General features: G+C 31.0%; 3 protein-coding genes and 1 long non-coding RNA gene across 6 annotated transcripts; 1 reads left to right on the top strand and 3 right to left on the bottom strand.

Moving 5' to 3' along the window:
• Window positions 1-855: 855 nt before the first annotated feature.
• Window positions 856-4,843, top strand: LOC112755175 (uncharacterized). Of its 2 annotated transcripts, none has more exons than XR_011874580.1 (5): window positions 856-1,469; window positions 2,605-2,641; window positions 2,765-3,001; window positions 3,085-3,634; window positions 4,176-4,843. XR_011874580.1 is itself a non-coding variant. In XM_025803095.3 (5 exons), exons 1-5 carry the CDS (start codon window positions 1,168-1,170, stop codon window positions 4,656-4,658), a joined length of 1,107 nt encoding a protein of 368 aa, XP_025658880.1. In that variant the 5' UTR covers window positions 856-1,167; the 3' UTR covers window positions 4,659-4,843. The 2 variants fall into 2 exon arrangements, 1 of the variants encoding a protein (XP_025658880.1); XM_025803095.3 differs by having other exon boundaries at window positions 3,085-3,132.
• Window positions 4,844-4,956: 113 nt separating this feature from the next.
• LOC112755176 (glycerol-3-phosphate dehydrogenase [NAD(+)]-like) lies at window positions 4,957-10,165 on the bottom strand. Its single transcript, XM_072221277.1, has 12 exons — window positions 10,040-10,165; window positions 9,441-9,517; window positions 9,257-9,329; window positions 7,734-7,951; window positions 7,515-7,622; window positions 6,425-6,488; window positions 6,300-6,337; window positions 6,100-6,220; window positions 5,912-5,966; window positions 5,761-5,809; window positions 5,443-5,582; window positions 4,957-5,314 (listed from the first exon to the last, which is right to left on the bottom strand). The coding sequence occupies exons 1-12, from the start codon at window positions 10,134-10,136 to the stop codon at window positions 5,278-5,280; spliced, it is 1,077 nt and encodes a 358-aa protein (XP_072077378.1). The 5' UTR covers window positions 10,137-10,165; the 3' UTR covers window positions 4,957-5,277.
• Window positions 10,166-19,639: 9,474 nt separating this feature from the next.
• LOC112759188 (uncharacterized) lies at window positions 19,640-21,433 on the bottom strand. The gene is made up of 2 exons (XR_003179978.3): window positions 19,988-21,433; window positions 19,640-19,918 (listed from the first exon to the last, which is right to left on the bottom strand). It is a non-coding gene; the product is annotated as an uncharacterized lncRNA (long non-coding RNA).
• A 276-nt stretch (window positions 21,434-21,709) lies between these two features.
• LOC112755174 (mitochondrial inner membrane protease ATP23) lies at window positions 21,710-25,552 on the bottom strand. Of its 2 annotated transcripts, none has more exons than XM_025803093.3 (5): window positions 25,094-25,552; window positions 24,813-24,928; window positions 23,649-23,786; window positions 23,465-23,548; window positions 21,710-22,019 (listed from the first exon to the last, which is right to left on the bottom strand). In XM_025803093.3, exons 1-5 carry the CDS (start codon window positions 25,182-25,184, stop codon window positions 21,885-21,887), a joined length of 564 nt encoding a protein of 187 aa, XP_025658878.1. In that variant the 5' UTR covers window positions 25,185-25,552; the 3' UTR covers window positions 21,710-21,884. The 2 variants fall into 2 exon arrangements, with proteins under 2 accessions (XP_025658878.1, XP_029149861.1); XM_029294028.2 differs by having other exon boundaries at window positions 21,710-22,008; window positions 25,094-25,551.
• Window positions 25,553-26,631: the final 1,079 nt, after the last annotated feature.

Genomic DNA, 26,631 nt, shown 5'->3' with positions numbered 1-26,631 from the left:
AGTCTTAAAATAAACTTGAGCTCTCCCTTCATACTTTTTTTTTTTCAGAGGCTATTTTATTATAAATGTGAATTCTATTAAAAATTTACTTAACTAATTGATTGCTATATATATAAAATAAAATTTAAATTTTTAATACTTACTTAATTATTCAATCAACTCAAATTAATTTTCTCCATCATATTTATCTCAACCTGAACAAATTCCATTATTTTTTAACAAATAAAACTAACATAAAAACGGTATTGTCTAATGAAAATAAATCTCAGTGTTTAATAATTAAATTTTCACAGAAACTAAACTATCTTGCCGAAAAATTGTTTGAGATTTATTTGAGTTACTACTCTAAAAATTTATTAAAAAATTTTATAATTAGTGTTTGTTTTGGGTGCTATTAAATTAATAAAAAAAGATCTTGATCGATCTCTTTTTAACGTATTTGATAAATTTCTAATAATAAAAATAAAAGTATTAGAAAAATAAAAAAATATTTTTTTAAAAATTATAATTTATATTTTTTAGAAATTTTTTTTTTAATTTTTTTCTCATAATAAATAAATAAAAAAGTTTTATATTGTTATACACAAACATAATTAATAAATAATTTTTTTAATATAAAAATATTTAAACATAAAATTATTTCTACTTTTTTATAAATCTTTTAAAAAAATAATTCAAAACAAAAATTTTCATAAAAATTTAGCCAAACAAACCATTAACCCGTAGCATTTCCTTTGTCTAATACTCACACGTAATCAAGTTATAATTCCGTTTGTTAACAATAATAACTGGACGTATAGTAGTCCCCGTAAGAGTAGTTATTATTATTGATAGCACATTTTGAAAGGGGAGATGTCCCAATCATGCAAATTAATCATGAATGTACCAAAAAATAAGAAATAAAAAATGAATCATGAATGAAACCAGCTTAGAAGCTAAAAGAAGGGGTTGCAGAAAAGAAAAACACAAAGAGCTCACTTTCACTATCACCACCACCTTTCCTTCCGAAAAGAAAAAAGGCTCCTGGAAATAAACAAATAAATAATTAAAAAGAAAGAAGAAAAGAAAAAGAAAAAGTAGTAGTAGAAGAAGAAAGATCTGAAGTTCTGAACCAATTCATTCCTAATTAGAAAAACCCAGAGAGAGGAGGGTGTGATTGTTTTTGTTATGGGGGGAGTGACGTCATCAATGGCGGCGAAGTTCGCTTTCTTCCCGCCAAGTCCGCCGTCGTACAAGCTGGTACGGGACGAGATGACGGGGCTGCTGCTGCTCACGCCGTTTCCACACCGTGAGAACGTGGAGGTGCTGAAGCTGCCGACGCGGCGGGGAACGGAGATAGTGGCGGTTTACATTCGGCATCCAATGGCCACGTCCACAGTCCTGTACTCCCATGGAAACGCCGCCGATCTCGGCCAGATGTACGAGCTCTTCATCGAGCTCAGCATCCACCTCCGTGTCAACCTCATGGGGTCCTCTCTCTCTCTCTCTCTCTCTCTCTCTCTCTCTCTCTTTCTCTGTGTTGAATTCACTGCTTTTTGGTGCTTTGCTCTCATTTTTTCTGGTGGTTGAGTTTCTGTCAAGTTGGCTTTGAAAGAGGAAGAAATTGATGATCATATCTGTTATTTTGAAGAATTTTCTTGGTTCGGTAATATTCATGGAGTGATTTTTACTTTTAGCTTTCACATATTCATAAGCACATTTTACAATGAAACATTGATACTATAGGTTTGTTATTTAAGTATTTTAGCAAAGAATTCTACAATAAATTCTCAAGTCTGGGTAAATTCTTAAGTCTGGGTAAATTCTTAAGTCTGGGTTTCTTTCTTAGTGTGCAAATGACCAGAATGACAGATATCATGAACCAAGGCTGTAAATACTAAAAATGTAGTTGCATTTAATATCTCGTGAATGTATTAATTTCTTAATACTTTCCCTATTTAGTAAATAGAGCTTGGGAGAATGATCAGAGTGGTGTTTTTTGGAGGCTATTTGTGGGTTATACCTCTGTTGGGTGGAATCAATGAATGGTAATTCGGACTTCTTGGGGATGATTGTTGTCTGTTTTTCAGCTAAAAAGTCTTTGTGTAGTGTTCTGGTATGAGTGATGCATATTTGAGTTTGATTTATAAACTGAAGGACTAAATTGGGAGACGTGAAAGTTGTGATCAGTTGGGGATATTTCTGAATGAATTGTGTTTGTTTGACTTTCATGTTACCAGGGTTTGTAGGTGTAATGATACTAATTTGTGAACCCTTTTTGCATAATCTTTCAAGTGCATGTTATCTTTGAATATATGGGAATCTAGCTTCAGTGTGGTTGGTGTGTTCAGAATTGCAGTAACCTTTAGTACTGCAGCGCTGTTAAGGTGTGCCTCTACAATTGTGTTTGCAGCTCATGAACTTGGAGCAAAATCAGCAATAACTTATTCTTGCTGGCTGAAATCTATCTAACTTGTTAAATATCCACTTTGGATTAAAATCACAGAAATATGGACTACTTTGTCTCCAATGCATTGCTTAGAATTTAATTGGAACTCAATTTGAAAGAAAAAAAGTTTTAAGATGGTGGTGATTCTTATAATTACTATCTATAATTTTATGTAGGTACGACTATTCTGGATATGGACAGTCATCTGGGAAGGTTGGTATTATTTTTCAAGAATACGAAATGCTTGTCTAATTTGTGTTCTGCGTAACTATGGGCGTGACATGATGATAGAACTAAACTCATCTACTTAGGAGCATTATTTTTCCTGAACTGCAGCCAAGTGAGCAGAATACATATTCCGATATCGAGGCTGCATACAAGTGTCTACAAGAAAGCTATGGCACCAAGCAGGAAGATATAATCCTTTATGGACAATCTGTTGGCAGTGGCCCTAGTTTGGATCTTGCAGCTAGGTTGCCTCAATTAAGAGCCGTTGTTCTGCATAGTCCCATACTTTCTGGCTTAAGGGTCATGTATCCGGTCAAGCACACATACTGGTTCGACATATATAAGGTAGTATATATTTTTCTATTTCTAATCATTTCCTCATTCATACTCCTTGATCTAATTTGAGCTCTTTGAGTTGTGTTCTGCAGAATATCGACAAAATTCCACTAGTTAATTGTCCTGTTCTCATAATCCATGTAAGTATGCTTCAAAGAAATTCTTTGTGCTATATAACTGCATCTGTTATTTAGTTTTATGTGCTTAGCTTCGTGACTATTTTCAGTCTTTCGACATTTTTGTTTTCTTAGCTTACTGGCTAATATGCTTTTGGTACATCTGTTTCCTTATGCACAGATTTCTGTTAGTGCCGGATATTCAAAATAGAAATTAAATGGTTTCTATATTTTAAGTCTAGAACAATAAATGATAAAGAAAAGAATGTTCTATAGAAGGGAAACTAGATGAAGTGTAATGGAAAAACACAAGGAAAAGAAGGGAGAAGTGTATAATACTGGGGAAAAGTATAATTGTAGGCATAGCCTTTTGGAAGAAATGTGGCTACCTAATGATCTACTGATCACAGGGTCACAGACTCACAGGTTCTAGTTGTTGATACAGAATCAGCATCTCGACTCACAGGCAAACAGCTGTGTCCATCTAACACTCTAAACCTCAGCTTCTTGAAATCTCGCATACTATGTATGTATATTTCTTGTCTGTGGAAAGGGGCTCCATGCATACTTTAGTGTGATTGTGTCTATGCTGCAACAGGCGATGAGATATTCATTTAGAGAATCTCCGTTTACATTATCTCTCATGATTGAAACATATGCAACATTGTACAGATTTCAGTGTTTCTACTATAAATGAAAGACCTTAGTCTTCTCTATTAACTAGTAAATCTCATCTTTCAGTATTTTTGCAACACTTGCTACTGCATTGTTTACCAAAAATGGATAAGCTGAGATCAATACATAAATTCCACTATTCCAGTATTAGATTTTGAAATGTGTTGTCCTACACTTAGGTAGCATTTGAACTTTGAATAACAGATAAGTCATTGACACATTCAAGGAAATCAACAATCTCCCTTTCATTTTCCTTCCTTAATCAGACACTTGAGGATGTAAAAAACTTATCCATTTCAATGTTTGTTCCTTACAAATATTTATTTAATGATGAATTTGATTAATATCTTTTGATTGCAGCTACCCATGGTTTCGTTTTTCATTGTGTGCAGGGTACTGCAGATGAAGTTGTTGATTGCTCCCATGGTAAGCAACTCTGGGAACTGTGTAAAGAGAAGTATGAACCACTGTGGCTCAACGGAGGTAACCACTGCGATTTGGAGCTATTTCCTGAGTATATTAAGCATCTGAAGAAGTTCATAACAACAGTGGAGAAGTCCACATCCCAACGATTCTCTTTCCGAAGCACAACAGATAAGTTCGAGCAGCCTCGAAAGAGTACAGATATTTTTGAAGTAACTAGAAAGAGCACTGATTGCAGAGAAAAGCCAAGGAAGAGCACAGACAGGCCTGATAAACAGAAAAATTTGTCCAGTAATGCTGACATGTTGGAGAAATTGAGAATGTCTTTCGATAGGAAGGATAGGTCCCGGAGGAGTGTAGATTGCCATGAGAAGTCTCGAAAAAGCATCGACCATCAATTGGAAAAGGCAAGAAAAAGTGTTGATCGGCTAGACAGAATAAGGACGGGATAGAAGGATAATTCTTTGTTATAATCAAATTATATTGATGCACGGATTGGTTTTTTTTTCTTGGAAAAAAAAAGAAGCAAAATTGTTATTCTTGTTGTGTACGGACTTATTGACAGAGATTGGTAAATATTGCTACTCAAGAAAGTTTCTGGTTTTACAGTGGGAGTCACTTTTTGTTCAGATGGTAATACCCCCTTTTGTTTCGCATTTCTTGTCCATATTTGAAATAAAGCTTCATCATTTTTGTCTAATTAAGATTTTGAAATAACTTGATCCTTTCATTCATTGCATATAGGCTTATATATACACAAAGATGATGACAAAAAGAAAACAAGGAAAAAAAGGAAAATCATACAAAATATGAACCTAAAATATAAATAAGCTGTATAAATAGATGAAGGTTTTGGAACTCTAATCGCTCCCGTTGATGACATCTTCATCACATTATCGGCTTCATCATCTTCAGTGGAGTCCAAGGTTGAATCTTGGATAATATCATTTTGATGGGCTTTTAAATCTGTTTATTGTATGTAATTCTATTGCATTAATTACTTGCACTGCAAAAAATTTAACTAATGGTCATAACGTCAGGTAAGAGTAGTTTGGCTTTCCTTCTTTTCCTTCAAAGAGTACTGTTACCAACCTGTTTATTTGCCGACCTACAATCACCAAGATGAACTAGTTATGTATAAATACACGTTGTTTAACTCATTTACAATGTGTATTTTATATTCTAACATGACTGATTTTAGTGTACATCTAACATGGTCGTTAAGAGTAAGAGTACTTGGAATCGCCAAGTTCGACTATGGCGGAAGGTGGAAGGCGACCGATGCTGATTGCATGAACTGTTGAGAAGAGTGGAAACTGCTCTACCCATCCTCGATCACTTAGAACCTCATAAACCTCTTTTGCAGTTAATACACCCTAATTATCACAACAAAATACACATGAATGGGTAACACGCCAAGACGCAATATATTAACATTACTGTTTTTAAAAAATCATGCATAAATAATTAGAAAAATATTAGCTGACCAATATTTTTCTTTGTTTTTGCCTTACATTTGAACCAATATTAAGTAATTGGGACCAAGGATTGTACCTGCAATTTCTGGCCATTAAGCAACTCTGCCTCAAGCTGGTCAAAAGACCTACAAAGTAGAAATTAAACAAATATGTCAGATAGAACTAAATTTTTATTATTTTTCTTAATTTACTCGTAAAGATACTCAGGTCTAGAGTGAAAAACAAACCGCTTCCCTTGATTTTTTGCATAAGCATCAGCAACTTTCCTGTTTCTTCCACCCACTGCCATAATAAAGAAAAAAAAATCTCCTTTAAATAAATTGAACTATCAATATTATATGAATTTTTAAAGTATGAAATAATGATTTGAAACGAAACAAATAATAATTATAGTAAACTAAATCCATTTTCTTACAGCATGTGGTTATAAGGTCAGCTACACCACAACTTTCAAAAAATGTGCTATCCTTAACCGATGGAAACAACATCTTTGAAAACTTTATCATCTCTTTCAGACCAATTCGCATGATTGCAGCCTACACATATGGAGAGAACCCAAATTAAGAAACAAAATGAACAAAGAAAAATAATAAGAAATAAAAAATGTTGTCTTACTTTAGTGTTGTTTCCCATCTCCATGCCATCAACAAAACCTACCAAAATTTGTGTCATTTCTTGCTCATTTTATAAAATGTGAAGGAGGAAACCACAAATTAAATTGTGAATATTGTGCAACAAACCTGCGGCTATGGCCACAATATTTTTCAGAGTTCCACACATTTCGACACCTTCCACATCTTGGACCTAATAAATTATAATGTAACAAGCCAAATATTTTAGGTTTCTTTCATGACATATTAGATGACATAATTGTCTATGTTAAGCACATCTCAAAAGTGTAAGCTATGATTAAATGGTTTCATAAAATATTATAGAAGGGATTGACTCATCATAATAAATTAAATGCAAAGACAAAGAAAGAAATAACATTCCACTATTCTTTAAAGTTTCATACTCACATACAGATGCTAAGTGTACATAGCATACATAGTCAAGCTTTATTTAAAAAAAAAAAAGAAAAAGAAAAAGGAGGGATCCACAAAAAATATCATAAATCTTCTTTTTCTTTCTGTACATCCCTGTATGTGCTGAATATATATCTGAGTTCCTCCCTTCTTTAAATATCTTTATTGAGAAAAATGATGTATAAACAATTTTTCAAGATTTCAAACTACGTCATCAATTAACCAAAGATCTCTCTTCATTTTGTGCACTTATTTCTTTATTAAAATTCAATGAATGGAAGCTTGGTGATTAATTGAATATGTCTAAGGGGCCAGCAACTTTGTTAAATTCTGGCCAACATGTAACCAGTAAAGAAAAGTGAGCTATTGGATGAAATATCACACCAATCTTACACTATTAAAACTATCATTGATGGTTATTTGATGAGTATAAATCACAAAAGTTGCTGACCCCTAGCATTCCTCTTTTCTCTGTCTTGATGTTTAAATTGTTTAGAGTATGTTTGTAGTAAGTTATTTGTGTTTAAATATGTGTTCTTTCATACGATTTTAATATATTTATTGTTTCAAGATGATTGATTTTTTTTAGGTATTTATATTCTATATCAGTTATTTATTTATTTATTTATTTTAAGTTGTTGCTTATCAAGAAAAGATGTGCTAAACTAAGTAAGTATTCCTATATCAACTTTATATTATATATTTGACACTTAAAGATGTACCAAACATGTTTTTTTTTTTTTTCAATTTTTGAATCTTAGTAATTTTTTTAGTTGAATTCTACAAATGGAATAAAAGAACTCACGGCTGACACAATGAAATAGGGAGTTCCAAACAACTGAACCCATTTCTCAGCAGCTTCTTTATTTTTGCTGTATCCAACCGTTGCTTCACTAAATTTCTCCAAGGCTATCTAGTAAAACATCACACACATTATTAGAAAATTATACCATATATAATATAATATATAAGCTTATTAGTTATTAGCCAACACATATTAATTAAGCATGGTTAATTAGACTACCTCGTTTGCTATGTTAGCCCCCATCAAAACAGAACAATTGATTCCTAATGTTTTGGAAATGAGGGTGGAGATCATGCATGGGCCTTCCTTCTTCACCTCCATTCCTTTCACAAGGGAAATACCTTCTGTGTCTTTCCCTATTTTCCCAACAAGTTTTTTGCATATTCCTTCCATGAATTGATGTGGACTTACGAATACCAACATATTCGCACCCTTTACTGCAAGTTTGGCAAAACAATAATTAATGGAACAAAACTTGATTTACAAAAAGAACCCATGTTAAAATAAATCGGTAGATTTTCCAATCCCCATTTTTTTTTTAATTTATGTTTGCAAAATTCTAAATTTGTTTCTATAGGCATATGATTTTTTTTTATTAAATAATACAGTCATAACAAAATATTTGCATATTATCTATCGGTTTCGCTACGTTACCAACAGCATATCTGCCAACTTCTGCCAACTCTTATTTATAATTGTGTTTCATGGAAGTGTGTTCGTGAATGTGTCTAATAAAAATGTTTTTTTCATAGATATGTTTAATAGAAGTGTATTTATAAATATATTTTCTGGATGTGTCTCTTTATATATGTATTTAAAATATATTAATTATTAGACACATCCACAAACACACTTCTATGAAACAATTATAAATAAGAATTGGCAGAAGTTGGCAGATAATATGTTGGTACCCTATACTTTTCCATTATCTATCAAGTGTCAATTGTTGTAAAAAATTAAAGTGGTAGAAAAGTTGCCAATAAAATGAACTACAAATCATGTGCCGCTTAAAAATGGATAAATCGAGTCAATAAAAATAGGTGAAAACTCAGGACTTTACGTGAAGTTGATATCTGAGAGTCGTTAAATGATTTGGCTGATTTGACTAAATTTTCATCTAATGGCTCTTAGGTATCAACTTCACGTGAAGTCCACTTCATCTGAGTTTTTACCATACAAATATAACTCGTTTATAAATAGACTATTTTAATATTTTGATATTATTCGATAGTAATTCAAAATACTTATCATTAATTCGTTTGGGTACAAGCAACTAGAATTTTAGTTTTACATTATATATCAATTGAAATTCAAAATATTGTAATATAAGGTGGAAAGTTTATCAATATATTCTATTTTATACTATGATTTGTAAAAAAAAAAAGAGAGAGAATAAAATTATTAGTCGTTTCATAATATTTTATTACACTATGGAATATATACACAAGTAACCCGACCGGTAGACTGGTGGAGTTTAGGTTTTTAAATAAAATTAATGAGCAAGATAGTCATTATTCAATATACCTCATCAAAGGGACTAAGTGTACTTTATTGTATCTTTTATTTTCAAATCTAACCTCTAGCTTTCAGAAACAATTAAGTTAAAATAGGATTATAGTATATCTTTGCTTTTATGTATCTAATAAGTTACAAAAATGTGTATGCATGCCAAAAAGAGTCACAATGTATGTATATGACACTGAAATTTAGGGAGGAAAAAAATGATGGAAAAAATATTAAACCTGCACTTTCAACGTCAGGGTCTGCAACTACATTTTTTCCAAGCTTGATTCCAGGGAGATATTTGACATTTTCCTGCAAAAACAATACTAATAGTCATTCAACGAGAATATATTATTATTATTATTATTATTATTATTATTATTATTATTATTATTGGAGAATGGATGTGTGCTTAGTACTCACATTGGTTCTATTGATTACATCCGTAAGCTTCTCCCCACTTGGCAATTTCTCTTCGAACACCCACATTCTTACCTCATCTAAACATTTCAATGGATTCGTTAATATATAGAATATACCTAGAAGTGTGTTACATGAAGTTATGAACCAACAGTGAGACTTGTTTTCTCTAATTATATGAAAATTGGTCACGTTATTAATGGTAAAGAAGTGTTTACATTTTGATAGTTAAATGATTCTTGAATAAAAAAAATTGTCAATGATTGCACAGAAAATACTTTAATTGTTTATATAAGAAGTATCCAAGAAAAGGTTCTATGGTACAATACTTTACCATAAAAAAATATTGACATTTAATTAATAATGTCAAATATATATATATACACTCTTAAAAGAATTACTTTTAGCTAGCTATCCTAAAAATAAAATGATATTTTTATTGTAGTGTACACAACATTATTAACCATTAAAATTGGTTTGAGTTTGAAAGATAACAAACATGTCTGCAATAACGAATTAACGATAACATGACAATGTATGCATGGTACCATTGCTATGTATACATGCATGCAGGAATATAAAGTAGAAGAAGAAATGTGTACCATCGAAGGAGCTGAGTCGAACGGTGTTAGAAGCAATGAGCTTTGCCGCAACACTGCCCCAATTGCCACTTCCAACAACTGTCACTTTGTTCTTCATTGGATCTATTTGGGTTATGAGAGAAGAAGAGAACTAAACAAAAAGGATCAAAAAATGAGAGATAATGAAAGGGAAGAATTTAAGCAGAGGGAAGAAGAAGAAAAGAGTGAATATAAGTGAAGTGATTAAGAGGCCATACACGTTTCGAAAGAAACTAAGTTCATGGAGTTAAATGCGGCGATTCCATAAAACTTTCCTACGGTACACCTTGGACAACATTAGTACTACGTCGTTTATGACTATTACCTGCTTATAATTTAATTATTACCTTCATAATAAAAGTAATAATATTGTTACGAATATTAGGGGTTGGGTTAAGGAGGCTTTTATTCCATTGATAGCTTGTTGTTAATAGAGCGCCAAAAAATAGTCCAATTTTTCTTGTATTAAAAATTTAAAAAACATTTAGTGAATTGCTTTTAAGAAAGATCCTTTGTATTTTTACACATTCATTAATTCTATATTCAAATGCAGCAATTCAGGATATTTTTTATTAAAAACTTTATATACGTTAATTTTGGATAACAAAACTAGTCAAATTTTTTAGTTTAGTTTTAAAAAAAATTATAACTACTCAATCAATTTATACTTACCCATGTAACTTTATTTTTTTGATCTCCCCCATGTAACTTTATTTGAACGGTGGATTTAATTTATTATATTAATATTTATAAAATTATTAATCAATATATAACAGATATATATGCTTAACCGGTTTTGTACTTGTAATCTTTGTATTTTATCACATATAACTTACAAGAAGTGCTCCTCACAATTTTTATTAGATTTGTGCTCATAGATGTTTGTGTAATAATCTGATCTTTGTAAAATATTTCACACAATGTAATAGAGCTTGTTAAACTCTCTGAATTTTTTTATCCTTATTAGTTGTTCATGATATTTAATTTAGATTACTATTAGAAGCACCTTTAATTTGGTCCCAATGTGGATATATAATGCATCCATTAGGAATTAAAAACTTTCTGGTGGCTATGGCAATTAATTTCTTGTGATATATATGTACCACTTAGCTTTTATTTAGTTTTCTAACATATAAGTTGGATATATATGTGCTGATTGGTACTCAGAGTTTCAAGTCGGAGATCTAAATCACATTGTTTCATATTTTTCATGTTTTCTTACATGTTTATTTTAATGCCATTCTTTTTGTACTTGAAATGAATTTTATCCTTATAGTTTTATGAATACTGACTGATTTTATTGCATTATTCCTTGAAAATTTCGAGTTACTAATATTTGTTTAATAACTTTATTTCATGTCAAAGTTTAACAAAAATGCCTAAAAAACTTGGGTACAACATAAGTGTAGCCAGAACTAATCTCCAAATTCAAGCTAGTTTGGTGAATGATTTTCGTTCACATTAATTACATAAATTTGTATTAAAACTACGTATAAATTATTAATTTCTATACTCAATTCTAATTTTAATATTTTTTTAAATGATTTCATTTTACCTGCAGAATGAAACAACATCTAAGGGAACTAATATATCAAGTGAACAACTACGTACTAGAGCTCATTTATTTTTGTATTAATAGTGTTCAAACATTTCGTATTAATATCGGATCATTTTGTTCACCGCGCAATGAAACACTGGTTCTGTCAAATCACAGTGATAACCCTCAAGCTCCAGCACCACATATGCTATAAAGTTGCCGATATATATTCGGAGGATGAAGATTACGACCCAAAGACGAATGAGGTTGAATTGTTCGATAACCATGTCACGACTTATTTGCCGCCCAAGAACCCGACGGTTGTAATAATACCAACATCGCAAAGATACTGATTATTAGACTGTTAATATCATTGGTATAATTTTTTCTCCTATCTTAGATACTTTAAATTGTTATGTCGTTGTATTTTATTTTCTTTTTGTATAATGATAATCACACAAAATTTTATTTTTTCTTTCTTAGAGGATGGTGTGACAAGAGATATGAGTCTTCAACGAGTAGCACTTTTGTTTGGTAGAAAGATCATATTTCGATTTAACAGAGTTTTAACCAATTAATCAGGCGATTAGCTTATTAAATGGGTTTTTGAAGAGTTTAGATGTTGACTTTCAATAAATTTTTATTTGTAAAGAGAGTTGGAGGACAATGAATATGGCTATCAAAGATGATGCATATAACATGGTTAAGGTATAAGTTTTTTATTTTTTTTAGTTTAAGGCAATTTGATTAGCTTCTTGAATTTTTGTATTTTCTATTTCACATGTTTAAGTTTGATTAACATTTTATTGTGATTAATTTTTTTATTTTTCTTATTTTCAAAATCACATTAAAATAGAGAATTATGTAAAAGATAGAAAAAAGAGAAGGTTACAAGATCCAAGTTGTTTTATAAATTTTATGATTAGACAAAGACTTTTAAGAAAAATATTAAGCGTCACCTATCACGAATAGATGCAAATCACTGAAAATAATTTTTTAATATCGGTTGAAAGACGACATAAAGATAACAAATAATGAATTAATATTTCATTTTATCTATTTTTATATCCTTTGAATTACTTCTTAAGATGCTTAATTGACTCTAACAGTAGCAAAATCCCAAAATATCTTTACTTTATATTTCTTTTCCCTAAATCAAATATGCCTACATAAAAAATTCCTTAAGTTTTCTTGATTCAAACTACGATAATTTGTATTTGTCTCTTTTTTTTATAGGAGAAGTGTAGACAAAATACTTTAAATCATTCGAAGCAAACTTACACATATACTGAGGGTTCCAAAACATTGGCAAGATGAAGAGATGAAAAGGTAATCGATTTATATTTTGTTTCATATATTTTTAAATTTTTTAATATTTATTTGCTAGTTATATATTTGTGTCAATATCAATGTGTTATAAGATCAATTATAGAGAAACGTTTTAGTAGAAGAGAGATATGGAACGTGGTTCATAAAAAGAAGGATGGCTCATATATACATAACGATGTGTGTGTTGTTGCTGTAAGTATTGTTTAAAACTTTTCTACTTCTCTTTTTGTATTTATGGTGCTAAATTTAGAATTATTAAAAAACAATTTTGGTATATCTGTACGAAACAATTGTGAATTGAGACCTTTAAGTATACCCATATTTTGAAAGCCAATAAGGAGAGATTTGATGACGAGCGGTTAGCGGTCCATTATGTGAGTTTAAATTAATCCATTATTTCAAATTTATTTGGTTTTAAGTCATTTATTTAACTGTTATCCTAAGCATGACGTGTGGGACACAGGAGGAGTACACACAGACGTTGGAGGCCATGACCCAGCAATCTCAGCCGCCTAGTGGGGACGACGAAGCTGGCTCTGAAACCTCAGTGGTAGATCATAATAGGTTTGATGCGAGACAGCCTCTAAACCCCCACAAGAATCGCCGCTTCGGGTTAGGGTCGTTCTTCGCTAATGGCCTCTGAGCCTCTGCGTTGGCGCCTTTCTCTGCCTCTGCCACCAGCCCCGACGATCCCCAGGAAGTTGTTGACTTGAGGGAGGAAGTGCAGAAGCTGACACAGGAGCTTCACCAGCAAACAGAGCAGTCTGAGAAAAGGTACAATGACCTTCTTGCACGCGTGGGAGGAGCTGTTGTAATCAGCTCGGACTTGATGGAGAAGTTAGAGCAGCCCGATTGGTTGCGAGAGCAGATGGAGCAGTACAACCAGTAGATGCGTGCTGGAGCCAGCGGCATTGGAGGCAATGGCAACGATGCTGGTGGAGCTCCAATGTTAGCACCTACACCGTCGCCTCAGCAGGGGGACCATAACAACGACGATTATCGGGATCTGTAGGAATTAGGGTTTTATTTTTTTTTTGTCTACTTCGTTGTATTCTACTTCTGTAATATTTTATTGTTTTCAAACTATTTTTTTAATAAAATAATTTGTTAATTTCTGCTAACAATTTTGTTAACAAGAGTTCTAATTCATCTACTACTTGTGGCTTAACTGTGCAAAAAAATAAAAAAATAAAAATAATACCGTCAAATTTACACGTGAAATGCCACCAAAGTTACCATCGGATTAATCCGATGGTAATCATCAACTCTGTCTCGACAAATTCATTGAAAATACCAACGGAAAATTCGCCGGTAATTAGCGTCGAACGAAAAAATCTGCCAGTAAACAATTTCTGGCGCAGTTTATATCTTCACCTCCAGGACGACGGTAAATCTGACGATACTCAGCGTTTTTCTTGTGGTGGATGAATCCTCCAAGAATTTTCACAAAATGATTCACTTGCACAAGTTCTTGGAAAGGAGCATCCAGGACGAGTTTGTGGTGTAGGTATTAGACCATGTCAGTTTTTTGGTAATACTGCACAATAGTCAGACTCTAGTGTGTAAATTGAGGAGTATTAGAAGATGATTACAGAATTAAAAGCAGACACAACAAAAGAAAAGGTGAAGAGACAGGCGATAATGGAGAATCTTTTGAGATATCTAATCAAAAGATAAGGAGATACTTTACCACCTGACGTTGCTGCAGAAATGGTTTCATTGGGAAGGGCACCGACTTTATCGCGTGCAAGACCATCTTTTTTAGCAATTATGACCTACAAGAAAAATCAAGAGTTTGAATCAATTGAAATAGATACTATAGAATTTTATTTGTTTTAGTGTTTCCTATTTATTTATCTAACATTAATTGTTTCTAGTTCATAAGCAATGATGCAATTTTGAGATATATATATATATATATTTTGAATGTTACTTATTTTAATTAACTTTCAATAAATTTAACTAACATAAAAAATTACACAATATTGATGCTAACCTACAATAAAAAGCAAGTGAACTAAAAAAATAATAAAAAAAAGATTTGGCAGCATTTTCCAACCTCAAAATAAACACTAAATTTGACAATTTGTTTGTCCAAATAATTGTGGCGGTTTCTAAACCATCGCTAAAGAATAATCAGTTTCATTTTCACCACAAAATTAATTCGTAGCAAAATTTTAATTTGCAATAATTATTCTGACAGTTTTAAAAATCTACCGCTAAAAATTTAGTAACGTTTTATTTGAAATGATCGAACCGGCATTATTTGTTTGACAGCAGTAAAAAACTGCCGCTATCTACCAAAATTCTTGGATAATACTTAATTAATTATAAAAATAAATAGAGGTACAAGGCAAGTTTTTTTAAAAAAGTAACGGCAATTAATATTTCGTTAATTGTGACCCATTTCAAATCTAAGATCTTAAACCAGATTATTTCATCATTCATATTCTTAATTCTTGAAAATAAGATACCTAAGGAGTATCTTTTATATATATATATATATATATATATATATATATATATATATATTTAAAATAAATATATATACATAAATTATGAGCAATAAAATAATAAACTATCATGTTAAGTGTATATTAAAATTAATCGCTAAAATTAGTTATTAATATAAAATATATATAAAAATATAAATTATATATATTTATACACAAATACATAATAATTAATTTTAGTGGCTGATTTTGATTTGTAAATAGCATATTTGATAACGAATTATCATAATTAATAAATTTTGTGTGTGTTAGGATCGCTGCCAATATGATGATTATGATGGTTATACAATTTTAAGAATATTTAAAAAATATTATTAAAATTAAGATAATATTTTTTGAATAATTATTCAAATCAGTCCCAAGGATTTTAAAAGCGGACATTTTAGTTTCCAAGAAAAATTAATACACAGATCAATCCCCAGGGTTTTACTCTGGCAGACAAATCAGTCTCCAGTTCATTTTTCGGCACAGTAATTATCCAGATCAGTTCCCAAAGATTTAAAAAACAGACATTTTAGTCCCTAAAAAAATTAATATACAGATCAATTTCCAACGTTTTTCTCTATCAGACATAACAGTCCTCCATCTAAAAAAATAAAATAAAATAATAATTATTATTATTATTAATTACATAATAATACTATATCATTATTTTTTTTTGTATTTTTTTGGATAAAAATAATAATAAATTTATTCATTAAATTTTTATGTATGTATTTTTAATATAAATATATATATAATATACATACACACATACATAGTTACTCAATAATAATAATAATAATAATAATAATAATAATAATAATAATAATAATAATAATAATAAATTTTAGAGATTATTCTACAAAAAATTTAAGGTTGAAACTATTTGATATTTTTGTATATAATATAATCAAAATATATCCTATTTTAAAAAAATATCTTTGTATTAAAAGAAAATATTTTAATTTGGATTTCAAAGCATTATTTTAAATTTAACTTTGTACATGTGGACGACGATACTAACATATTAATACACTCTTTTCGTTAGAAACAAGTAAGGTAAATAATGATGCTTTGAAATCCAAATTAAAACATTTTCTTTTAATACAAACATATTTTTTAAAGTAGGACATCTTTTGATTATATTAAATATAAAAATATCAAATAGTTTCAACCTTAAATTTTTCGTAGAATAATCTCTAATAATTTTATTTATTTATTATTATTATTATTATTATTATTATTATTATTATTATTATTATTATTATTATTATTATTATTGAGTGCCTATGTATGTGTGTGTATATATATATATACTTTTTATATTAGAAATACATATATAAGAATTTAATAAATAAATTTATTATTATTTTTGTCCAAAAAATATAAAAAAAACTATGGTACAATATTATTGTGTAATTAATAATAATAATAATAATAATAATAATAATAATAATAATAATTATTATTATTATTATTATTATTATTATTATTATTATTATTATTATTATTATTATTATTATTATTATTATTATTTTGGATGAAGGACTGTTATGTCTGACGGAGAAAAATATTGAGAATTGATCTGTATATTAATTTTTTTGGGGATAAAATGTTCGTTTTTAAAATCTTTAGGGACTGATCTGGGTAATTTCTCTAGCGAAAAATGAATTGGAGATTGATTTGTCTGTCGGAGTAAAACCTTGGAGATTGATCTGTATATTAATTTTTCTTGGGGACTAAAATATTCGCTTTAAAATCCTTGGAGACTAATTTGGATAATTACTCTTATTTTTTATTATTTAAAATTATTTTTTAAATTGACAAAAAAGTATTGTCAAATAGTAAAAAAGTGTGATTTAAAATTAATAATATCTTTTAAGTGTTATTAAAATTGTATAATCATTGTAACTATTGTAATAATAATCATAATAGATGGTAATACTTAAAAAGTATATCTAAAATTAAAATTATACTATTTTTTTATATTTTTATAATAGTTTTTCCTTTTATTTTGTAAATTAAAAATTATTTTTAAATATTAAAAAAATATTACTTTAACTTTAGCAACAATTTTTAGATGTTATCAAATTTATATAGCTACTGTAGCCAAACATTTATGTCTATTAGTGGAGTTATTTATTCGAATAATTCCTCTAGATAACTAAAAGGGGATCCAGCCAACTCTTGCCAATTTTTATTGGACTGAATCTAAAGTGCACTAAATCAAACAAAAAATCCACTCTATTTATACTCTTTTTAACCTTAGTTTCAAAAAAAGCATGCAGCCGCCTCACTCTTCTACTCTGCACGCCGTCACCCGCGCTATCAACTTCCGTCACAGACTACGTCCGCGTCACTGTCGCCTCCTCCAACGCTGCCATGAACGAGCCCATCATGCCGTGTTGCTTCTGCTGCGAGAACACCGCCCACCACGGTTGAGAAGTCACGTCAAGTCGTACGCCACCGTGTCGTTGCACCATGCCGTTTGCCTCTTTCGTCACGTCGCATCTCAACTGTCTCCGCTGTGACATCGCATCTCTTCCTCCTCCTCCATTGTGTCTTGTCTCCTCCTCCTCTTTTATCACGCTGTCGAGTCACGTCCCATCTTCCAAAGATTAGTGGATGTTGTTTTTTCGATTTACTGGATGTTTCATCTCTATTTTGGGGTTCATGAACTTAGTAAACGATTTCATACGAAATTGGATGTTCTTTTTATTCGAGATTGGATGTTTCTTTTATTTAAAAATAGATATTTTTTTATTATGATTGAATGTTTTTTGTCCCTACACCAACGACAAGAATAATGGCACACTACAAAGGCAGCGATGTGGCGGTCTGCATGAGAGAGAAGGCCGACACTATGAGAGAAAAGATTGACGACACTATGAGAAAAAAGATTGACGACACTGTGTTTAAAAAGCGGTTAATTTACTAAATTCTTATTATTCAAAAACGTAATTAATATCAAATTTTGATTTTAAAAAATAATTTAAAATTGATAAATATTAAATGTTGTTGTTTAAAAGAGTTGGTTCCTAGGCTTTCTCATTATTCGAATCAATAGAAAAAGAAAATCTTCCTATCACAAGATGGTCCAACCCACAATATAGATGATTGAAGTGAAGAATTTAATATGTGGAAAGTGACTGAAACAAAACATGCCTATGCCTTTTGCGACATTATATCTAGAAGCTGCTGCGGAAAACCCTCGTTTGCATTGCATGCGCAGCACTACTTTCTCTATTGATCATTCAGATAATATGCATTGGGATGGAAGAGACCCTTCCATAGCTTTATTTTGGGTTCTAGCTAATAATAATTGCTAAGCATTTCAACTTTTATTCAATAATTATTTATTATTGCTTTTTTGTCTCTCTCTCTTCTTTAGATTTGATCTACATATCTATGTTATTAACTTATTGTTGTCGTTGTTTTTGTCTCAAATTTGGTTTTTATATTATTCTTCAAGTATGTTGCTTTTGGTTTCTGACCGATTTGGTGCTTTCTGTGTACTTTCGTTGTTGCTTTCTTGTCTCCTCTATATGCTGGTTCGGTATACAAGTTGACCAAGTACGGAATTTAGTTTCCTCTTTTTTCACATGTTGCTAAAATTAAACATGGACTATATTAAAATGCACTAAATTTAGAAGCAGGCATCCATATAAATTGAGAATATTGCTGCTTAAAATAATGAACCAAAGTTATTAGAGACGAATATTAACCCAGTATAGGGTTTAGGTTCCATATTTCAAAGCGTAAAATCCAGCCAATAATTACTTGTAATAAGATACATACTATAGTCACTTCAGAATATGATATATATACATCCTTGTATTTCAGAGTAACTGCTAACTATACAAAATTCAATTTAATATAGTATAGGAAAATTACGGTACTTGACTTTGTATTTTAAACTAGAAATATGTTATTTTTATACTTAAAAATGGGGTGATGCCCTACCCAAAAAACAGTTTGGGGCGTATATTCATGTTAAGGAAGCTGAAAGCAGAAACAGAAACAGAGCACTAGTGTTGTGATGGAATCTCATGTAAAATGTACATACACATATATCACAGTAAGGCTTATATACTAACCGTGTTACATCCTAAATCATGAAAGACTAACTGATATAACAAACATATATAGCTTCTTAACTGACCTCTAACTAACTCCTTTTATCATTTATAGAAATTTTCAATAGTATGTTGAAGTAATAAGTAGGTCTTCAAATAAAGTGAGCGGCAATTGCATTAATTGTGATGGCACAATTTAAGGTAAAAATACAAACATTGAAACATTAATTGATCATAAAGTGAAAGGGATTCGAACTACTATATGTTACGTTTGATCAAAATGCTGAAAGAACTATGAACATCATTAATCAAGGGTCTAACTTATTATGCACAGGCCTCCGTCTTCGAGGTAGAGAATAATCCTCATCAGACCACCAATTAGGACCCTGCTTTCGCCTTTCATGTCCATTGAGTCCCTCTGATCCTGCAATTTTCATACACAAATCTTGAACCCAATGAAACCAAACTAGAAATAAACACACAAGTAAACTACCTGGAGGGTTAGGTCTGGCTGAAAATGTTAAATATTGGCTTAGCAACATGAAGAAAACAATTACTCTAAGTAACCGCGCGGACTTCATGTTAAAGCCTTTTCTCCATAATACTATATCCCTGTCCTTCAACTCTTAGGAAGAATCCATAACCATAATGCTTGGTTTTTATAACTTAGATCCCAAAGGTGAATGTGGCTCCCGCTGAGGTGAGAATAGTAGTGTCGGTTTGGTGCTGTGTGCGTGACATGTTTTTTGGGGTTGGTATCTCTTTTTGTTTCTTTCTGTCCTAAAGACTAAAGAGCCACCAACTTTTCAGAAAGGCTAACATCAATGTTAATATAGATTTAATCACGTGGTCCATAGCCTTAAAAATAGAGACATTCAAGAGTAATTCAGGCATGTCAAAAAATCTGGGAATAATAATGGTAACTACAAAATTAAAAGTTCTTCCTTGTGAAGGATAATATTACAAGAGAATTAAGTGTTGTCGTAATTAAGTTACGTTGGTCTAGTGGTTTGTTTACTAGTCCACTTAAGTGTAAGTGTCAGAAATTCGAATCGGCAAACTCTTAAATTGAGTTCCGATCCACGACAGATTAGTCATTGACTTACCGGATTGAGAGATAAATTGGGAAACCAAAATTAAGTGTCATAAGACTAGTACTATTTAAATGTGAAAATTTAAAAGATTATCTTTTGGTTTAAAAAGTCAAACTGATATTTTTACAACTTTATAAACTCAAAATGTTATCTCCACATAAGTTCCAATGGGTGGTTCTTGCATATGAAAAGAAAAACTCTAATGTAATGCATGACAGATATGATAGGATAAAATGCATGTCGTCATTGACATATATGTACATGTACATTACATGGATATGTACATAGATTCTCTTTTGTACCATCATCCACTACTTGACACATAGCACTCAAACTTTTTCTTGACCAAAAAAAAAAAAAAAAAAGCACTCAAACTTTTTCTCTTTAATCTGTATATATTGAGATGTTATCTCTTTAGAATCTTTTGAGCTAGCTAGTAAGAGATCAGCAACTTTGTTTTTGCTGTTCTTTGAATCAAATTAACCTCTGCCAGTCAGTTCCAAAGTTATGATCTTTGTTCTTTGAAACATGCTGAAACTATTTTAATTTCCAAGGTTATGAAATTAATATTTTAGTTTCTCGAATTGTAACGGGTGATGTAAGTTTTCCTTGGGGTGGGGTGCTGACTCTCGTTCTTTCAGATTAAGGTGTATAGCTTTCTCGAATTGTAACGGGTGATGTAAGTTTTCCGTGGGTGATATTTGTTTGTAAAAATTAGCTTGAATAACCTAAAAAAAACTTTCAATTTTAGGGGCTATAATTAACTAAAATGAGACGTACATGGTACAAACACCTTTAACGATCATATAAGCACTTACATGAAAAAAAAAAAAAAAAAACAAAAACAAAAAAAAAAAACAAAAACAAAAACAAAACAAAACAAAACAAAACAAAACAAAACAAATCGGCATCCTATTTTTAACATTCGACCCTTGAATATCAGACTAAATACTCAATGTACAGAAGTTAAAAAAAGCTTCATTAACAATTTAACATAGGTATGTTTAAGATTCATACAGGTTTTCTTCGGAAAAAAAAATTAAAGAAATGGATAAAAGATCTTCATAAATTTTAATCATCAATAGAAATAAAACCTTAGCATGCTCGATCAACAAAGAAAATTTGAACTGAAATGCGGTAATTTAGTGCATAAGCTTGTGTAGATATCTCAATTATTCCATGTGGATTTACAACATATATAAATTTTTCGCTAAATGTAAAAATTTTTTAATTCTAGAATTCAAATCACATTTGTGGTCACCTCAAAAGTTCCTAGCAGAAAAGTGGAAGTTTTCCTTACGAAGCACTGTTAAATGGCTCCTTATCATTGTAACAAAAGTCCCACACAGCTTCCATAGCTTCCTTGGCAGCTTCTTCAGAACAATAGGGATTTCCTGATAATGACTTCAGAACTCTTCTTCTGATACATTTCTTCAAATTTCATTCCAATTATTCAGCATTGAATACGTTACAGTAAGCAAAATGTATAAATAATAATAATAATAATAATAATAATAATAATAATATATTCTGTGCTTTCATTTAACAGCAAGGGTAAGTCATTTAAGGAGCAAGGGAGCAAAGACAATGGATAAACCTTATATATAAGTTATGCAACAATGTAGTTTGTCATTTTAATGAACTTTAGAAAATAGAAAATACAGTTCTTAACTCCATCAGTGGAGGAATCAGATATAAAGGAAAATGTTTTAAAGGTGGTGTAGCAATTTTTTCTTTTGGGATTTGACTATTTTGGCTCAAGAACTATGCTGGTCTCATTATTGCTTTTTCCATCTCCAAGGCTCAAACTCGAGATCAGAGACCAATGAGCTTATCTACCACTCAACTAAACTGCTGTTGGTGTTTGTTTAGCAGTTTAATTTTGTTTTCATGAATAATTTTAACTTTTATAGAATATTTGCGTGTGTTTGAATCCATTTCTACTTTGGGCACAAGAATAACAGTAGCTCATAATTTATAGACCAAAGATCACCATTGTCTCAAAAGAATAGAATAATTTGCAGTAATCACTACATATTCTTCAAATGGGAAAATCAATTTACATTCAGCTTTTCTACATAAATGCAGAAAAGATGCAATGGAGATGTTTAGTAGATGCCATAAAGAACAGTTAAACTCCATTTATAAAAAATTTTATGTAGGTATATAAGATCTGATCTTGCTCTTCAGCCAAACAGTTTGATGAATGGGATTCAAGATGGCAATCTAAGATTCAGCAATAGATGCCGGACACTAGAGAAAATTTAAATTTTCAAGTGATTACTTAGTAATCAGCAGGGAAAAAAGCATATATTTCTTTTAGTTTCCTACTTGTCTTTATCTTCAATGAAGTCCTATGATTAGGGACATAAACTATATAAACACACTAACATTGAATTACCTATTACATTTTAACTTACTAAACAACTTAACAACAAACCCGACTTCAATCAGTTTAGGAAAAAGCCACCTTTGTGCATAAATTCTTGTCATGTCATCAGATATAGATGATTCCAGCTGCCAGACGATTCTGGAGAATTTAGATTGCTATTTTCTAATTTTAAAACAATAAAGTATAAACTATATGTACTAATTAGTGACAAAAAAATGTCTCAAGATACTACTAAGGGGACTGAGAATTATCTTCCAGTGTATGATATCTGTAGACTCCACCATGGGAAGCATATAATTAAAACGTTTCTCAAGTATTCTGAGCTTTAATTTCACTACTGATCTAGAACAAACTACTCCAGTTTAAGTCTATCAAATATTACACTCTACCAGTGAAAAGCTTCTGAAGTTCATGTTTATGTTAGAAAAGATTCAACTAAGATAAATGTTTGAATTAATGAAAAAAGAAAAGAAACAGAGCATACCGGTTCATGCCTTCGTATACCCATAAAACCTCGTAGAAGTTCCCGTTTGAAATGACAATCACCACTTAGATGACCAGCTCTTATCTGTTTCTCATAACCAGAGACATATTGATTAAAGGAGACTGGGATATTAAAAATCCATTAAACTAAATACAGATTATTTAGCAGATAGTTAGATTATAACCTCACTACAAGCATGGTGAGCACAGTTAGACCAATCCAAGTTGGCAGCACGACAGTCATCAAATGCATGAATTAGTTCATGAATCAGAACTTGGTTAACCTCATCTTCAGAGCTTATTTGATTGCTGCACAGCACTATCTGGGAAAAGGGAAATTGAATGAAGAAACTTAATATTAGTAAAAGGCAAACTTCAATTGCCTTAGAAAATGGAGAAATTGGAGACCTCTTCTTATAATCAAACTATCAAGCAACCAACAACAACAATAACAACAATGAAGCTTTGTCCCAGTAGCATGATTTCTTTCTAATCTTTGATCCATACCATAATATTCAACAAGGTTTTGTGTTGGCTATTGATGCCTAACACAATTATGCTCTCTTATTCTGGGGCGGTACAAGCTATGTAAACTTTTTGCAATAAAATATAAATATAGGATTAAGAAAATGAATGAGCACAATATTTACATCAATAATAAGGTATACTATGATTATAATGAACATCTATTTTCTTCCTTAAGTGTGTTTTGAATCAACTTGTTAAGAAAATGAGTAGATTAAACAATTATGTACCCTGAAGAAAATCTAAAGCTATTCAATCTGTGATGTTGATGGTTTGATGAATCAAAGAGAGAGGAAGAGTGAAGGTTGAGAGAAGGAAAGTGAGCTCTTCATATTCTTTAAAAAATTTTCAAAATGAAAACCTAAAAAAATGTTTGTTAAGTGGTTACACCTTATGTACTCCTTATGTACTCCTACTACAAAATTAATTACAATTGAGCTTACATGATTGCTAATGAAAAAATGATCTAGTTACACACCCAAAGAAAAAAAAAAAAAAGAGAAAAAACGAAAAAGAAAATCTAGCCAGTATATGTTAAAGGAAAGTTTCAATGTGTTGGCCAAACTAAAAATTTAAAATGCAGTTCTCAACTAGTAAGAAAATTCAGAAAATAAATGTTCAAATTGGTCTCTCAAATTTGGGGCGATTCAAGTTAATATCTAAGTTTCCATGAAATCAAAATAGCCGTAGTCTAGTTTCCACTAAACGACTTCTTCATCATTCACAGCTATCATGGAAATGACATTGTTTTTTTTCATCGCAATTTTGAGCATTTAACAGTTGAACTCTTATCAAAGGTACTAAAAGATGAAGGAGATAAATACCCCTTTTCCCTGAGTGTAACCGCCGGCTGTTTGCGTCTCGCAATTGACAGCTTTGAAGAAATTATCGCCCACACCACACCCAGCTTTCTCCAAATGTTCCCTCAAAAATCTGACCACTGGAGTTGGCAAAAAAATAAATCAGATGATATTGTTTTCTTTCTAATCCCAAAAAATGAATGCTTATTATTCATACGAAATTGACTTCACCAAACCGTTAATGGAAAAAAGCGTAAGAAGCACTAAAGCTAAAATATAAGAGGGAAGGAATTGAGGTGTTTAACATTTGAGGCTCCTTTGAATCATGCCCTGGCACTCTTCCACGGTTATGCCGCCATTGCAGGATGAGTCAGAGCCAGTGGAAAAGTCCGTCATCCAGAGTGGTTGTTCTACTTTCACATGGAAGGATTAAATGAGTGCTTTACAGTGCTCTGAGAGTACGGATTTAGGCGGCGCGGATCTGGACAAAGGGACGGCGGCAAAATGAGGGAAGGCCGAGGCGACGAGGATGTTAACGGCGAAGGGGGAGGACACGTGACTAATGAAATAGACGATGACAAAGAGCAACAGACCAAGGATGGTGGGTTAAAGGGACAAAAATCACAAAACTAAAATTATATACAACAGTCGGTGAAAGCTTATATAGTTGTATGCAATTGTTTCATAACAATGGAGAATACCTACATAATTTGAGGTCTTTCTGACAAAATTGTGGTTTAAAAATTTTGAAATATTAATTTTATATAAAAATATAACTATAAGTGAGTATCTATCTTGTATCTCATAAATTAAGTAAATTACTAAAATACATAAGGTTATATTGCTTGGTAAAAAACTAAAAATGACTAAATTTCCAAAAAATGATTCTGAGATTCACATCGTACATGGATTCAATTTTTCAGATGTTAATTGCATTATTATTGTCTCTCAATTTGATTTTTAGATATTATAATAATTTCTCAACCTCTTTTCGTCAATAATTTAACAAATGAAGTGATGAATTGACACGCCAAAAGTCACCCAAAAAAAAAGAATTGACACGCCAATATTACGTTTAGGGGTGGTAAAACGGGTTGAATCCGTCGGGCCAATCTACTAAATCCGCTAAAAAGGCAGGTCTGATTAAGATTTGGAGTCCGCCAAATTAAAAAAAATTTTCAAATTGGTGGGGCGGGGCGGGCCATCTGCCAGGCCGAAAATTTTTTTTTATTAAATAAAAGAGTGATTACTATTATAAAATTAATAATTACAAAATTTTCAAACACTTTTTTTGTTTTTATTTTTATTCTTTTTTTAGTTATTAATTTTATTTATTTTATTTTACAATTTCGTATATTTGTTCGAATTATGTGACTTGTCTTTTAAAATAAAGATAGTTCTATTGACAAATATTATTTTGAACAATTTTATTGAAGTTAAAAATTAAAAAAATAATAATAAAATTATATTATAATTTGACTATTTTTTATTTGTATTTGATTTTTTAATTATTATTTTTTAGTTAATTTTAATGAATTTTATTTAAAAAAAATCAAGTAGACTAGCCCGCCGCCAATTCGCCATAAAACAAGATGAACTAGCATTTTGAACCCATTTTATTTGGCAGGACGGACCGGTCCGCCCCATTTATAGGACAGACTCAGGCGGGACGGAACGAGTTGGGACGGACCGATCCGCTTTGTCACCCCTAATCACTCTAAATACTATTGCAACGGTTATATCACGTGGTAATAATATTTAGATTGTAACCGTTTTTGTCCTGTTTATAACCCTAGTTGAGATGTTACTGAATTTAAGATTATAAAGTGAAACAAGATTTAAA

The sequence above is a fragment of the Arachis hypogaea genome, chromosome 16, assembly GCF_003086295.3.
Source record: "Arachis hypogaea cultivar Tifrunner chromosome 16, arahy.Tifrunner.gnm2.J5K5, whole genome shotgun sequence".
Taxonomy (NCBI): Eukaryota; Viridiplantae; Streptophyta; class Magnoliopsida; order Fabales; family Fabaceae; genus Arachis; species Arachis hypogaea.
This window is presented reverse-complemented; position numbering and strand designations above follow the sequence as displayed.

What these genes read in the sequence shown, in the direction of transcription:
- LOC112755176 (XM_072221277.1), bottom strand. Translation starts at nt 10,136, where the DNA reads ATGAAGAACAAAGTGACAGTTGTTGGAAGTGGCAATTGGGGCAGTGTT. An exon ending in TCGACTCAGCTCCTTCGATG is followed by an intron (nt 9,518 to 10,039) that starts GTACACATTTCT and finishes TGAAATGTTTAG; the next exon opens with ATGAGGTAAGAATGTGGGTG. An exon ending in CCCTGACGTTGAAAGTGCAG is followed by an intron (nt 7,952 to 9,256) that starts GTTTAATATTTT and finishes CCAAACTTGCAG; the next exon opens with TAAAGGGTGCGAATATGTTG.
- LOC112755175 (XM_025803095.3), top strand. Translation starts at nt 1,168, where the DNA reads ATGGGGGGAGTGACGTCATCAATGGCGGCGAAGTTCGCTTTCTTCCCG. An exon ending in CTCCGTGTCAACCTCATGGG is followed by an intron (nt 1,470 to 2,604) that starts GTCCTCTCTCTC and finishes AATTTTATGTAG; the next exon opens with GTACGACTATTCTGGATATG. An exon ending in ATGGACAGTCATCTGGGAAG is followed by an intron (nt 2,642 to 2,764) that starts GTTGGTATTATT and finishes CCTGAACTGCAG; the next exon opens with CCAAGTGAGCAGAATACATA.
- LOC112755174 (XM_025803093.3), bottom strand. Translation starts at nt 25,184, where the DNA reads ATGACGGACTTTTCCACTGGCTCTGACTCATCCTGCAATGGCGGCATA. An exon ending in GTTACACTCAGGGAAAAGGG is followed by an intron (nt 23,787 to 24,812) that starts GTATTTATCTCC and finishes CCCTTTTCCCAG; the next exon opens with ATAGTGCTGTGCAGCAATCA. An exon ending in GTATACGAAGGCATGAACCG is followed by an intron (nt 22,020 to 23,464) that starts GTATGCTCTGTT and finishes TGAAATTTGAAG; the next exon opens with AAATGTATCAGAAGAAGAGT.